The 15097-nt window shown below is 51.8% G+C and overlaps 2 protein-coding genes across 16 annotated transcripts in view; one reads left to right on the forward strand and one right to left on the reverse strand.

Moving 5' to 3' along the window:
• Epb41 (erythrocyte membrane protein band 4.1) overlaps window positions 1-9706 on the forward strand; it is a 251748-nt gene extending 242042 nt beyond the window's left edge. For 14 of the 15 annotated variants that reach the window (XM_023703019.1, XM_023703020.1, XM_023703011.1 and 11 more), the window contains 4 exons: window positions 3303-3404; window positions 4955-5035; window positions 7988-8092; window positions 8566-9706. In XM_023703019.1, coding sequence (XP_023558787.1) covers window positions 3303-3404; window positions 4955-5035; window positions 7988-8086 — 282 coding nt within the window. In that variant the 3' untranslated portion in view covers window positions 8087-8092; window positions 8566-9706. The remainder of the gene's footprint in view (window positions 1-3302; window positions 3405-4954; window positions 5036-7987; window positions 8093-8565) is intronic. The other variant, XM_023703016.1, reaches the window with a different exon arrangement.
• A 997-nt stretch (window positions 9707-10703) lies between these two features.
• Tmem200b (transmembrane protein 200B) lies at window positions 10704-15020 on the reverse strand. Its single transcript, XM_023703033.1, has 3 exons — window positions 14980-15020; window positions 13680-13763; window positions 10704-13181 (listed from the first exon to the last, which is right to left on the reverse strand). Exon 3 carries the CDS (start codon window positions 13159-13161, stop codon window positions 12238-12240), a length of 924 nt encoding a protein of 307 aa, XP_023558801.1. The 5' UTR covers window positions 13162-13181; window positions 13680-13763; window positions 14980-15020; the 3' UTR covers window positions 10704-12237.
• Between the last annotated feature and the right edge of the window lie 77 nt (window positions 15021-15097).

A 15097-nucleotide genomic window follows, 5' to 3' on the forward strand; every position in this document is an offset into this window, starting at 1 on the left:
AGATAGGGTTTTCTTATGTAGTTCCAGCTAGTCTTGATCCCACTATAGATCCCAGGCTGGCCTTGAACTTGAGATGATCCTCTTTCCTCAGCCTCTGAGTACTGGGGCGACAGATGTGCACCACCACACCCAGCTATCTTGTAATAATTTAAAGGCACTTTTTTTTTCTTTTTTTTCTTTTTTTTTCTTTTTTTTTTTGACGAAACCGGGGATTGAAATCAGGCCCTTGCACTTGCCAGGGAAGCGCTTATTCCACTGAGCCATCTCCCCGGCCCCTTAAAGGCACTTTTATTTCCATCATTTCCTTGGGTCTTCTCAGCAATGCTGTGGTGTAGGCAGGACATCTGTCACAATATTGTCTTTTATAAATGAGAAAACTAAGGCTCACGTAAGTCAAAATGGTTTGCTCCAAGTCCCACGGCTAGTTACTATCTGAACTAGGACACAGACCTCAGTCTTGGAACGCGAAGTTTCTTTCCTGGTCTGTGTCCTAGTTCACACAGCGACTAGCTATAGAATCTTGAACAAGTTATTTAACTCTCTGTCTTGGCTTCCCTAATTGTACAGTGAGTATAACAATAGCATATAGCTCAGATATTGAGTGATATTGTGAGTAACAGTTGCATGATGTGCTTGACATGTATTAGGAGTGTGGGAGCTGTTAGCTGGATCTGAGGTGAATAAGTGACCTTAGCTAAAGAAAATCTCAGTGAACTAATGCTAGCTCATATTGCACCTGGTATGAAGGTAGCACATGTGTAAGCCTTAGGTGTCACAATTATGTCCTTCTTGGTTTTCTGCAGACTTCCACCTAGAGGGGAACCCAGCCAAAGACTGTTGCTTCCTAATTCTCTTCTCCTCTCTCTGACCCTTCTCTTAATATCTCAGAGTTTGGGATGAAATGAAATGTGATCCTGATCATAAAAATAATGTAGGCACAGTGGCTGACACACAGCTACTTGGAGGGGAAAGCAAGAGGGTCACGTGAGCACAAAAGCTTCGGACCAACTTAGGCAACAAAGTAAGACTTCATCTAAAGAAAAAGTTGGCAGCCTCTGCTTATAATACAAGTGGCTTCTATAAAGAGGCGGAGCACCAAGTGCAGGGTGGATGCCTGTAACTCCAGCTCCTTGGGAAGCTGAGAGAGGAGAATCAAAAGTTCCAGGCCATTCAGGGCAACTTAGTGAGACCCTCTCTTAAAATAAAAAAGGGTCTGGGGTTGTAACTTAGTGGCAAAACATCCCTAAATTCAATCCCTAGTACTACAAAAAGGAGAGGGGAACAGAGAAAGAGAGAAACACATTTTTCTTGAATTCTTTATGAAAATAATTACAGTTCTCTAAATGCCCCCTCTAATGCCAGGTATTGTAGGTCACTGTTAACTGAAATGCATGTTGCCATCCTCCATATCCAGTCTGTGTCCATCTTGGTCAGGGATGCATCAGGCATCAGCAATTTATTTTTTCTTTTTTTTTTTTTTTTTTTTTGTATTTTAAGGAAGGGTCCACAGGGTGTTCAGAGACTCACCACTAGATCAGACTTGTAGTGATCTGCCTGTTTGCTGCCTCCCAAGGTGTGGGATTACAGGCGTGCACCACCACGCCCAGTCTCAATTGCTGGCTCAGTGTACCCCAGGGGCAGGGCTGGCATGGCAGGCCTGAGGATCGAACCCCCGGCAGGCCCCTGCACCTGCTTACAGGCACTTTAACCTGCTGAGCTATTTGGCTGGCCCTAGGCAATTTCTTTTCTATTTCTATGTATTTAGTACACAGTCTGCAGGGTCTCACTACACAGATGGACTCATAGTGATCCTCCTGTTTTCAGCCTCCCAGGTGCTGGGATTATAGACATGCACCACCATGCCCAGTCTAGGCATGAACAATTGCAATGGGCCAGCCTAATTGTTAGGCTCAATGTGGCACCTGCCCACCATTGCTTTTCCTTTTTGCTATTGTCGTTGCTCACCCTATCCATGATGTGCTGCTTTGGTCCTGATAGAGTGACTTCTGGAGAAATCGATTTCTAGCCCTGCTTTGCATAGATTAGTTGTGAAGCCTGGTAGTGTAAGTACTTACAAATCCCACACGCTTTTAAAGGAATATTCCCCCATTTCACTTGCTCCAGTTTTCCTTACTATTCTTTTTTCTTTTTTAATTTAATTTAATTTTTTTTCTGCGGTACCAGGGGTTGAACTCAGGACCCTGCGTTTGCCAGGCAGGCATTTATTCTACTGAGCTATCTCTCCAGCCCTTTCTAGTTTTCCTTTCAACTTTTTTTTTTTTTTTTTTTTTTGTAGACCCAGGGATTGAACTCAGACCCTTGTGTTTGCCAGGGAAGCACTTATTCCACTGAGCCATCTCCCTGGCCCCCATTTCCTTTCAATCTTTAAAGAAAATGACTTGAGACTCTTTGGCCCCTTAGCTCCAGCCAGTTCCTTATCTACTTTCTGGAAAGTTTTGCCCAGTGGTGCAGGCCCTACATACGTACCTTAGCAGCTAAAAGTCTACAGCTTTCCTGCCTTGGATGGTGTGTAAATACTAGATCTGTGGGAGAAAACGGCCACTTACTTGTGTTGAATCCACAGGCACATCTCTCCCCTTTCTGAGCCTGAACTTTATTTTCTTTCCTTCCTCCTTACCCTCTAATACTGAGAGTTGAACCCAGGGCCTCATACATGCTAGGCAAGTACTCTACCATGGAGCTATAATCCCAACCCTCCACACCCTCCTCCCCTTCTTCCTCTTCCACCTTCCTCCACACCTCACCATCCTTCCTCATCCTCTTTTATTTTCTTTTGAGACAGACACGTTCTGGGGCTCAGACTGGTCTCAAACCTGCCATCTTTCTGCCTCAGCCTCCAGAGCAGCTGGGATAGCAAGTGTGTGCCACCATGCCCAGCCCAACCGGAATTTTCTTAATGAAGCATGCTAAAATCTCTGCCCCTTTTCTTCATTTCCTGTGATTGGCATGAGCATTCATAAAGACATTTTATAAGACATTTGTGAACTATAAAATGTTGTGCGTGTTTACAGTTAGTGTCATTCTTGTAGAAACAGTGACTATATTCCTGCCTTCTTTCTAAACTACTCCTGTCACTGACCCAGAGCTAAGAAAATCCTACCCATCCAACTGTTGTGGAGGAAATTCACTACCAGGGGATTTGTTCTGTTTATAAAGAGGTCACTGAGAGGGAACTAGAGTTTTACATTAGAACATATAGCTGAAGAACAAAGTTGTAGCTTACAGCACTTGTCCACAAGGCATCCTGCAGCCCAGGGTAATGGTTGTGCTTTCTTCTTCAGACCGATGACAGCAATGGGGACTTGGACCCAGGAGTCTTGCTGACAGCCCAGACCATCACATCTGAGACCACAAGCAGCACCACCACCACTCAGATAACCAAGGTAACAGAGCAGCCAGAGCTTGCAAATGAGGTCTAGAAGCATGCTGAGCTTGTTGCCATCCCTTGGAAAAGGACCCAGGTCCATAATCAAAGGCTTCAAGCTCCATCCCTAATTGAGCCAAGTGTTCCAGGTAGCAGGGCCCAGCTGCTCTGCCAAGCAATAAACTAGAGAGACCGTGAGAGCACCTCTGCTACTTAGCAGTCTCATAAAGCCACATGTAGTCATTTTCTGTTTTTCAGGTGCTAGGTAGCTGTGGAGGTGAGTGTAAAAGTCCCCTTGGGCTTGGCATGGTGGTGCCTGCTTGTAATCTCAGATACGTGGGAGCCTGAGCCCAGAGGATTATCAGTTCAAGGGCAGCCCAGGCAATTTAGTGAGATGTTGTCTCAAAAAAATAAAAAGGACAGGGAATGTAACCCAATGGTAGAGTGACCTTGGGTTCAACACCCAGTACCAGAAAAAAAGAAAAATTCTTTAAAGTTCACTTGTTTTGGAATAAAGCTCAGTGGTAGAGCACTTGACTAGCCCTGGGTTTGAGTCCTAGCATCAGAGACAGAGAGAGGGAGAGAGGGAAGGAGAGAAAGGAGTGAGTCTACGGGTAGATATCATTCTTATTATGATAAAACCATGCTTTCCAAGCCAAAAATCAGAATTCCAGGCCTGGCAAAGAATTTTTATGTCATGTCCATAGTCAAAGGTATAGGGATTATAGTCTAGATGCTAAATATTGGAATTTATAGAATATAGTTTAAAGGCTAGGAATGTAATTTGCTTAGCATGATAAGGCCCTGGGTTCAATGACCAGTATGCAAAACAAAACAAAAGAATATGATTTATAAGAAACAATAGGGACAAAATATCTAAAACCCTACTCTCCTTAGAAAACCAGAGGCGACCATGTTTGGTGCAACAGGAGAGGAAAATACAGTTCTACAAGAAATTGCAGTTCTTTTTATTTTTTGGCAGAACCAGGGATTGAACTCAGATCCTTGCGTTTGCCAGTCAAGCACTTATCCTACTGAGCCATCTCCCCAGGCCCCAGAAATTGTAGTTCTTGACCAAAGTGTGTCAGTCAGCACGCAGAGGACTGAAATCCAGTGATTTAATTTGCCTAGAGCCTAGTTTTCCTCATTTGTCATGGAAACCTACCCACCTTCAGGAGATTATTTGAGGATCTTTTGACAGGAGTAAGATCTCAATTTTAAGCTGTGTGACACTTTTGTTAATAGTCTTCTGATTCTTTTTTGTCCTGAAAAAATATCTATGAAGAAAGAGAGGTACTTGTTTTATTTACTTGCTACATATCTGTAGTGTTTGGGAGGGGGAAAGAAAAGAATTGTAAGCCACTGGAGAACTGTGTCTTTGTGCTCAGCTTATTAAAAGTGGAAGCAGCCCAGGGGAGCGCGGGTATGTTTATTTTGCAAGTCCTCCAGGTATGGAGATAGCCCTCCCAGACTGAAATGTGGAGCTTCAGGCTAACCTGTGCTGTGTGGTTTTGTTTTTCTTTCTTGTTCCATTGCTGATCTCATCTGCCCACCTCCTGTTGGTACCAGACTGTAAAAGGTGGGATTTCAGAGACCCGGATTGAAAAGAGAATTGTGATTACAGGAGATGCTGATATTGACCATGATAAGGTAAGAATGCTAAGGAGATTCTGAGCATGAGACAGATTCTGAGCATGGATACAGGAGTAGGCGTACAGTGGATACCTCTGCCCTCATCATCTGCAGAAAACTTCTTTGGCTACTTCAGCTCTTGAGAAGAAAAACAGAATCTAACCACAGAGGCAGGTGGGCTAGGAGCTGCAGATGGTAAAGCCAGGAATTCAGCAGAAAGAACATGGCTCTGGGCTCAGCCTCCAGTGCAAGTGCTGGCTATTGCTGTGTTACAGCTCTTAACCCCCGCACCTCTGCTCCTTCATCTCGAAACAGTGGATTAGCGTGTCCTCCTTTCAAGGTCTTTGTGCCTAGCAAGTGAGATACAGGACGCAGGGCATGGAACAGGCACACGGTGGCTCCCAGTAAATGGAGCTGGTTTTGCTCCTACACCTGTCCCTACACCTGTGCTGGATGATATCAAAGCAAGAGGAGGCCTGGTCCCTTCCCCACAGCGCTGTAGTTGCTGAGAAGACAGCAAGGGGAGCTGGGGGTGGACAAGCCACCAGAGACTTGGACCTTGGTTCCTGCTCTAGAGGCAGCACCATCTCGTGTGACCTTGGGCAAACCGCTTTGCCTCTGATGTCTTTCCTCTTCTAAAAGAGAGTGCATTGATCTAGATAATTTCTGGGCCTTTCTGGGTGCAAAATTTCTATGTTTTTATGTTAATGAGGTGCTAATTGTGTGCTACAAGCAATTAGCAAATAATAAGGTCAGGATTAATGTTCCTGATTTTCTGCTGGGGAGGTTAGAACAGTAAGCTGCAGAGGAGAGGGGGTGGAAGAGACTGCATACAGATGCTTCTGGAATCATTGACAGGATTGCTAGAGCTGTAACTGTGGCCTTTATGCTGATGTGCTGAATGTCTTTAAAAAAAAAAAGAAGAGAGAGAGAGAGAGAGAGAGAGAGAGAGAGAGAGAGAGAACTGAGCTGCAGTGCTGGCAGTTCCCTTAGTAGCAGGGCTGAGACTTCAGACTGAAAATACTGGGTCCAGGGTCCCAGAAACAAGGTTCAGAGCCTGGGGGCGGGGCACGCAGTCCATTGCCCAGTGCAGTGCGCCTGGCTGCGTTACCAGCCTGAGTGTGGGTGTGACTGAGCCCCTGCTCTGTACTCAGACTGCACTAAGAGCACTTGCGGAAGGTGTACTTGGTGGTGAGGCAGAACTGGGCTGAATCCTAACTCTGACTTGCAGTGTGCACCCCTTAAGCGCTCATTACTTTTGAGCTGTCGTTTGACCATCTGTAAAATAAAGATTGTCAGCTGGGTGTGGTATGCTCACCTGTAATTTCAGCAAGGGTCTCAAAAGACAAAACAGGAGGGAGAGAGAAAAAAGGAAAGATCATCAAAGGTTTCTTCCAGGGTTTTGTAACAAAAGAATAAGCAACTTGATAACCTCTTTGGTTTTGATTTTTTTCTTCTTTTTTCCTGCAGTACCAGGGATTGAACTCAGGCTCTTGCGCTTGCCAGGCAAGCACTTATTCTACTGAACTATCTCCCCAGGTCCTGGTCTTGATTTTTTGAGAGTGTCTCACTGTGTAGCCTAGGCTGGCCTTGAAGAACAGTCCTCTGCCTCAGCTTCCCATAACACTAGGATTATAGACGTGCACCACCATACCGTATGACAGCTCTGAGGGGTGTCCCAGGGCCCTCCAGCTGAGGGACACACGGGGAAAGGTATTCTCTGCAGGCAGGGAGGCCGCTGGGGAGAGCAGTGTGGTGCAGGCTTCCATGCAGAAGGCAGAGTCCTCAAGGGATGGCTTCGGCTACACCAGAGACGTGAGCAGATGAGTTGGGAAAGCAGGACCGGGGAGGATGTGCAGGGCTCTGGACATGTGGCGGGTCCGCAGATGCCTTTTGTGGAGCCAAGAGACTCGAGGAGAGTTTCCCCATTCCCTGTCCCACATAGAGATGAGTGAGCAGGGTGAGCAGCCAGCTAGCCAGTTCCAGCCCGAGTCTGTCAATGGGGCAGAGCTCAGAGACTGGCAGCCAGAAGAGTGATGGCGCCGCCTTCCTGGGCCTTCCCTGTGCTCTCAGCCTTTCTGCCTCCAACTCCTCCAGGGGCTCGGAAGCAAAAAGTCAGTGTGGTAAAGATTTGTGTTCAAATCCCAGTTACATTATTTCCTGGCTATGAAACAATAAGCACTTCATTGAATCTTCAGGGATTGTCACACAAATCTAAAATGCAAATACTGATACTGCCCTAATTGATTCAGGTGTTCCAAGATTAAATAATAAGTGATGTTCTTGAGCCGGGCTTGGCCAAATCATAGGCCTGCCTTCCTTCTACTTTAGCAAAAGACATCTCTTCCCTTTTTTTGAGACAAGATCTCATTATGTGGCCCAGGCTGGCATCAAGCTTGAGATGCCCCTCTTGCCTGGCACTGGGCCTGCAGGTATGCTCCTCCACATGCAGCTCATCCCATCCTTTTTGTAGCACACGCCTTTACCTTCCTCTCTTTTCTTGAACTTCCTGCTTACCTGTGTTGAACACGGATTCTCTCCTGCACCTTTGAGTGGCTGCAGCTGTCATCCTGAAGCACCTCTCTGGCTCCCTGACAGCACAGCTCTGGCCTTCCCTGTCTTTTTTGCCTGGGGCCTCCCTTTGCAGAAGGAGGGGACAAAGTCATCCCAGGTTTGGCCTAGGTTTACATCATCAAGAAGTGATGGCCCAGGGCTAGTGAGATGGTTCAGTGGTCTAAAGCACCTACTTAGAACAAGCTAAGTTAAGCAAAAGCACAGGGACCTCGGTTCAATCCCCAGCACCACATGCCAGCCAGCCCCACCCCCTGGTGGGCTGAACTGGCCACACACATACAAAATGAATAAATAAATAAATAAATTTAAAAAAAAAAAGAAGTGATGGCCCAGCCCTGGCCTGCCTTCCCCTTCCAGGCTGCTCTGGCCTGATAGTGTTCTGCGTGTCTTTCACAGGTCCTCGTACAAGCCATCAAGGAGGCAAAGGAGCAGCACCCAGACATGTCAGTGACCAAGGTGGTCGTCCATCAGGAAACTGAGATCTCTGAGGAATGAGCTCAGGTAGGGGGTGTTCTGGATTGGGTTGAGGACCCCATTGTGGCCGCCTGGGAGCACTCTAGTAGGGACTGTGGACACTCTTCGGGCCCATCACTGGCATGTGATAAAGGACAAGTAGAGAAGATAACAAAGTAGTATGTGGCTCCAACCGAAACAGCAGGTCATTTGTGTCCTGCTCTTAGCCGTGCCAACAGTACTAGGTAGAATGCCTCCCAAACTCACATGTAAAACTCCACGCACTGCCTAACACTGGCTTCCCCTTTACCATCCCCTGCTTCTGCCGACTGGGTCACAGGTATGTCAGAGCCTGCACCTGGGAGGAACAGAGGACAATGAAACCAGAAAGAGCTAGGCCACACCCATCAGGTGGAAGTGCAGGGCTCATGTCCCAATTGTCATTTATGGCCACTTGGCAGTGGGCCCGAGAAACTGGCTCCTTTGCAGAATTTTAAAATGTGCTTCTTTCTTTCCTCTAGGAACTGTCCTAACCCCAACTCCCTGCCCTTCTCCCACCCAAGAGAAACCAGCAAAATGATTGGGGAGCCAGCCTGCAATAGTCAGACTTTAGACTTGCAAGTTATCCTAAACCACCAGAAAATTAATTTCTTTTTCTATTTGGAATTTATAACAAGAGAATCTTCTAGATGCCACTCATCCTTTTGAAGATCTTTTTCTATATTGTGATACCAGAAGTTGTTCAACTTTTCACTCTGTGGACTGTTTTTAGAATTCTTGGCTTTTTTATGGGGTGGTTTGTAACCCCTGCAACAACCCTCTCCCTACCTATTTCCAACCCAGTTACGGACAGGATCCACAGAATTCCACAAGATCCTCCCGAGACTCTGTCCCCTGGGTTGGAAGCCAAAGCCAGCGCCATGGGACATCCCGCTCCTCCCCTACCCGTATACCCTTGGATGAACAGCAGAAACTTCATGACCCAGATTTCTGAGAACCAATGATGTGACTTTGCCAGAATGCCAGGCAGGGTGACTGCCCTGATCCACAGCTTTCAGAAAAATGTCCCATCCCTTCATCAGGCTGTTTTTGGTGACGCGGAGACCTCTCCTGAGAATGTAGTATTGCTTTACCCCCTTCCCCACCTGCTCTTTCAGTTTTGGAGCTTCTTTAGGTCAGACAGAAGTTGCTTCAGATGCATCTGATACTGTGAATGTTTGAACATATCTGTGGCCTTTATGTCCCCCTTTTCCTTGTACCTCATCAGAAACAGTGACTCTGCCAAGCTCCCCCAAGCTCCCATCTCAGGAGACCAGAACTCATGGAAAAATAAGCACTTTTGGCCAGAAGTTCTAATGGAACATTTTAATGGTGGTTTGGGGAAGGAAAGTTAGTAAGATTTTAAATATAAAGTCTTCTGGTTCTGGGAGGGTGTACTTCACAGAAGGGAATGTAGCGTTTACCTCAGTCGGTCCTGCTAAGGAGTATGCCAGGTGGTCATGCCTCTTTCTCTTCTGGTGTGGTAATGGATGAGCGGGCCGGGGAGATGGCTCAGTAGAATAAGTGTTTGCCTGGCAAGTGCAAGGGCCTGAGTTCAATCCCCAGTTACGGGGGGGGACGGGGGGGGGACTGGGTGAGAGACCATATTCTCTGACCTTTCTCTGCCAGGCAACTGCCTGAGGGCACCCTTCTGGAGCGAGGGTATCGCAGGTTTAGAAGCCACCTCTCCCACAGGACATCACAGAAAGGCCATTGCTCATTCCCACTCACCATCCTAGGTCTGCTGGGTTCTCTAGGCTTGATTTTGCAGTGGGTTTTGGATTTAGAATTTTTTTTCTTTGGGTCTTGGTTTTGAAAATGAGGCCTAATGGCCCCAATTCCTGGTAGGGATTTGGAGGCATTTTTATTCAGTAGGGCTTTTCTAATCTTCTGACTTGCTTCCTACAACAGATCTGCCTGGAAGCTTCTTAGAATCCTAATTCTAGGCCAGAAGTGAACTTCATGAGATTAGACAGTGGGTCACTGACAGCAATGGCTGGGGGCTGAAGGGCAGTGAGCATGAGAGAAGTCGAAAAGCCAGCAGTGCAGTGTCTCTGGTAGCTGAGCTTTTAGACAAACTCAGCTGGTTTGAACTGATTTCGAGAGAGTGCATTTTCCTTTCCGTGCTCATCTGAGCCTATCAGCCAGGGACAAGAAAGCACCGGTGGGATCTGCCACAGGCTGGGGCGGGGGGAAGCAGATTATCCCGTCTTAAACAAACTTGCCAGCTGTGGCCTAGGGTCTGCAGTGATGGATGTAGGTGAGGGCTGTGTTGGCAGCAGGAGCAGAAGTTAAGCCAGGTCCCATCCACAGGCACCTAGTGGAGCTTGCGTCTCAAGGCCAGCTGTCCTGCTGAGCTGCAGGGCTCACAAAGCTGAACCTGGAGCTAAAGGAAGAGGGCACAGTGTGTCTACCTTGGACCTGAGACCTCTGCTGCTGGATCTGAGTCACAGCTCTCACAGCACACAACCCCAGAGCAGGGGGCATAAGCCTTCCTCAGCTCTGCCACTGGCTCACTCTCCTGTGCCTGTAAATTGGACCAGAATTCTAATTTCCTTCCAAGCCTCTTCCCCCTTCCTTTCTCTCTGGCAGCAAACCTTGAGATTTGGCAACTGTTTTCTTTTTTTTTTTCTTTCTGCAGGTGTGTGTGTGTGTGTGTGTGTGTGTGTGTGTGTGTGTGTGTGTGAAGAAAAAGACTCTGTCCAGGTAGAATTGGTGAAGGTGGGGAGGACAGTTACACTTCCAGGGTCAGGGACTTGGCCACAATTTTCCTTAAATGACTCAGACACACCACAGTAACAACTCTCACTGCAATTTTATTTTTACTTTAGAAATAAAAATTTCCTTCAAACCATGTGAGATCTTTGCCACCCACCCACAGAGTAAGACCTACATTCGTAAGCCAAGGGCTCCAGGAGCCCAACTGCAGGGACCCGCCAGGTACCTTCACTGCGCTTCCCCCAGGCCACCCACCACTGTATTCTGGGGGACGAGGAGCAGCTGGGGTGAAGAGCCCACCATCGCCTTGGGAAAGAGCTGGAGCTACAGCCCCTTGGTGCTCACAAGAAATCTCTGCCCAGGATCTCGGCCCCAGGCTGCTCTTTTTACAAATCTCTCAAATGTATTATTTTGGTGACAGAAATGAAGGAGCTTTGTAAATTTTTTTTAAAAATTATGAATCACACAAAGTAGTTGTTTACATCTCTTGACAAAATAGGAACTATAGCAGCAGAATCAAATTGGAAAAATCTTTAGATTAAATAGGCAATAATTAGGTCTGCTGTTTGGGCCTTCCATAGTAAGAAAGTGGTTGTAGTGTTTAGATATGCATTTGGTCTTGGCTTCTTGTACTGCATTTTGCAATAAACTTAAAAAAAAAAAAAAAAAAAGACTGAGTCTGTGAGGACTGATTCACTTTTAAATTTCTCCTCTACCAGCAACTTGGGGAAAATTAAACCTGGGTGGGAGAAACCTAGACAACTATTTTCTCAAGTAAGCTACCCACACTGGCCAAAAACGCAGCTTCACTGTGGTAGAAAGGGACCTCTCAGAGCTGGGGGTAGATTCTGCAGCCCAGGCCATGATGAAGGACAGGAAAGGGGACTCCTCAGACCTGTCTGGGGAGGGGGCCAGACTCATTGCGAAGGTGCTGGCAGTAGTTAGCCCTAAGGGGATGTGTCCCACAGGAGGGAGGAAGGATGTGAGGCAGTGGGAGCTCAAGGCTGTGTCCCCATCCCAGATGGCAGAGGAGGGGCTCAACTCAAGGCCCACACCCATCTTCTCAGAGGGCCGTGCGCCACCACCAGTGCCACCTTGGACGGAGCCTGTCCCAGCCTGAAATATCCCAACCTACCTTCCAAGTATAAAGAGGTCGTTGCCCACCACTTTGGGTTTGCCAACACCACGTTCACCCTCTGCTCACCTTGGCCCGGGCCTCCAGCCCCCTCGGGTGCCTGTCCAGGGCTAAGGCACATATGGAGGCTGAAGAAACTCCTGAGACCAATTCACGTCAATCTCCACACTCCATGGAGCACTAGTGCAGCCGGCCTCTCCCAGGGATGTGACCGGAGCAGCGAGCAGACATTAGGACTTTTGGTGCTCTGCTCCTGTTTCCATGGTCCATGGTGTAGCCTCTTAGGTTCCCCTTTTGATCCTCAGACCCGGGCCCCCAAGTCCCCCCTTCCCCCGAGTTTGGCATACCCGCCCAGACTGAGGCGGTCCAGTCGTGGCCAGCTGCGGTGAGCGCAGTCCCGAGCCGCTGGGGCCCCCAAGAGAAGCTCCCCAAGACCCAGGTCCAGAGACTTGGAATGTTCAATGTAGGAGCCAGAGGGCTGAACTGTGATGATCACGTGACCAGTCTGGGTCCGTGCGCCCCAGGGTGGGGCCAGCCCTGGGCCCTTCAGTGGATAGCTGTTGAGCAGGGCAGGTAATCCCAGGCGAGGATTAGCAGGCTCTGAACGCAGACTCCGCACCGACGGGACAGGTGAGGTGCCCCGACGCGGGGACAGGTCCCAGCTTTCGGGCTCTGTGCAGCCTGTGGCTCGGGGAGTCCTGGGCCCCGGGCTGGGAAAAAGGGCGCAGTCCCAGCCGGGGCCGTCGGGGGGCCGCAGAGCCTGGGCCCGCAGCACCCCCTGGCGGAGCCGTCGCGTCTCTAGGTCTCGGTTCTCATACAGAAGCGTGTTGGCGCAGATGAACACGAACAGGCCGACGCCCATAATCACCGGCCCCAGCAGCCGCAGGCGCTCGTGTGGGCCATGGCCCCGGCCCGCACCGCGACCCTCGCGTCGCAGCTCGCTGACGGGTGGCGAGCTGGCATTGGCAGCCCGGGGCGCTGGGGCTCCGGCGCGGTGCGGCCAGTAGCCGGCCACTGCAATGCCCATGCCCACCAGTACCACGAGCGCCCCCAGCGCAGCGAACGCCCCCGACGGCGAGCGCAGCCGCAGCCGCGCCCGCACCCGCAGAGGCTCGGGCGGAGAGCGCGGACGCCGGCGGCGGCCCAGGCGGCGGCCCAGGCGGGAGACGCGGCCCTCGGGGCTCCTTCGCGCCTCCCCGCAGTCTCCAGGGCTCCCGGCCGTCATCTCGCTGTCGTCTGGGCGCTCTGCGGAGAAAAGTCGGGAGGCGGGCACTGAACCGACGGGCAGAGGCTTGGGGCGCCCGGGCGCTCGGGCTCCAGAGCCGGGAGGGAAGCGCGGGCCGCCTCGCCTTGGCCGCTTGGAGATCCCTGGCGGCCACCCCCGGATTTTCCTGGGCTGAGAAGGAGGGAGCCGCCCCCGCTCGGGTTTTCCGCAGCGGAGCTCCGAGCCAGGGACGCGCGGCAGAAGCCGAGGTTGGCCCCTTCTGCGGGCGGAGAGGAGGGAGGGGGCCGCAGGCCGCTCCCTGGTGCATCCCGGGCTGTGGAGCCCGGCAGCCCGAGCCCTCTCCGCCGGCCCGCGGTCCCGGGACTCGGGAAGCGACCACCGGGCAGCGCGCTCCCGGTAAGTAGCGCCGGGCCCGCCCCACCCCCGCACGTGGCCGCGCCGTACTCGCCGGGGAGGGGCGCTCCGGCCGCCAGGTCTGCGGGGGTCGCCGCGCGCTCCCCAGCCTGCGATTCACATACCGCAGCGCGGAAAGGAGGGGGCGCCACTGACTCCCGCTCTCCTTCCTGCCCCCTCCTTCCAGACTTCCTCAGTCAGCGCCTGGGCTGCAGCAGGAGAGATTCGAGCTAGACTCCGAGAAGAGCGCCCTGGCCGGGCCAGCCAGTCAGAGCACGGGAGGCGGCGGCAGACTTTGTCCAGGATTTTTCTCAACTCGGCCAGAAGAGGCCTTCCCTTCCCCCAGCGGCCCGGCCGGAGCCAGAAGGCTGCGGTGCTGGGCGCGGGGCCTCGCGGACGACTCCCCACTCGGCTCTCCCGTCGGCCCAGGCAAGGCTGCTCCTAGGTTGCGGCGTTTCCAATTCGGGCTCCTCGGGATGAATCATCCCTTTCGCGCCGCCTGGCCTCCTTTCCGGCCTCCTCCGCCCGAGGCCTCAGTGGACCCCGTCCCGGACCGTAGCTGCACCGCCTCCGAGGCCCGGGGTCCCGGCCCGCACTGCTGACACCCCTCGGGGAGGCTGGTTGCGTCCAGTCGCTGCCCGAGCACTGGACCTGGGAGTGGGCAGGAGCAACCGGGCCGTGCGTGGCGTGGCCCCCACGAAGTCCTCGTCCCCGCGCCCCCAGTCTGGTTTCTGCACAGCTGCAGCGCTGGGAGCTCCAGCCAGGCCTGGGGCGGAGGCCCCAGCACCGAGCCCGCGCCGCTGCCGCACCCGAAGCGCAGGCGGGACCGACCTGGCCTCCGACCGCTGCGCCGAGGCCTGGGGCCTTGCGGGGCGCGCAGTGTCGGCTCTGTCCAAAGTCGGGGTTCACAGATAGAAACCGAGGCCCACCACAGCGCAGGGGCCCGCTGGGTTCCACCGCCGCAGGAGTCCTGCGCTCTCGGCACTTCTGGGTGCAGCCTAAGGCGCATCCCAAGAGCAGAGGAGCCCCGACCCCTTTGTCACCGAATGTGGAGCCCTGTTCCCAGCCCGAAACCAGAGGAGTGACCACCCCGCCTCGAGCCACAGCTGGCGCCCAACCCCTACTCCTGAAAAACCACCCTCCTTCTGCAGCCCATCCTTGCTAAGAAGCGACAGCATGCATAGCGGAGACAGGCTACGTGTTCTGAGGCCTCAAGACTCTGGGGACCCCAGGGAGGCGGACACTTGGATGGACACAGCCCAGAAAGTTGCTCGGGCGGAGCCCCCTGTACTCCCGAGTCCCGCACTGCCCACGTCCACACTCCGGCCCCAGGAAAAAGGAGGAGCAAGTCCCTCAGGAAAGGAGGTGACAATCGAAAAGTTAGGGAAAGTGGGTGTCGAGCCCGTGGTCCCTAGTTCTGCTCACCTGGCGCCACCGCGCCCGGGCGGGTCGGGCTCCAAAATCCGCTCGGCTACTCCCCGCGCCGCCCGGGTCTCCGCGAGCCCCGCCCCGGCCCCGCCCCGGCCCGCCCCGGAGCCCCTGG

This window comes from Octodon degus, unplaced genomic scaffold (assembly GCF_000260255.1).
Source record: "Octodon degus isolate 3935 unplaced genomic scaffold, OctDeg1.0 scaffold00163, whole genome shotgun sequence".
Taxonomy (NCBI): domain Eukaryota; kingdom Metazoa; phylum Chordata; class Mammalia; order Rodentia; family Octodontidae; genus Octodon; species Octodon degus.

What these genes read in the sequence shown, in the direction of transcription:
- Tmem200b (XM_023703033.1), bottom strand. Translation starts at nt 13,161, where the DNA reads ATGACGGCCGGGAGCCCTGGAGACTGCGGGGAGGCGCGAAGGAGCCCC.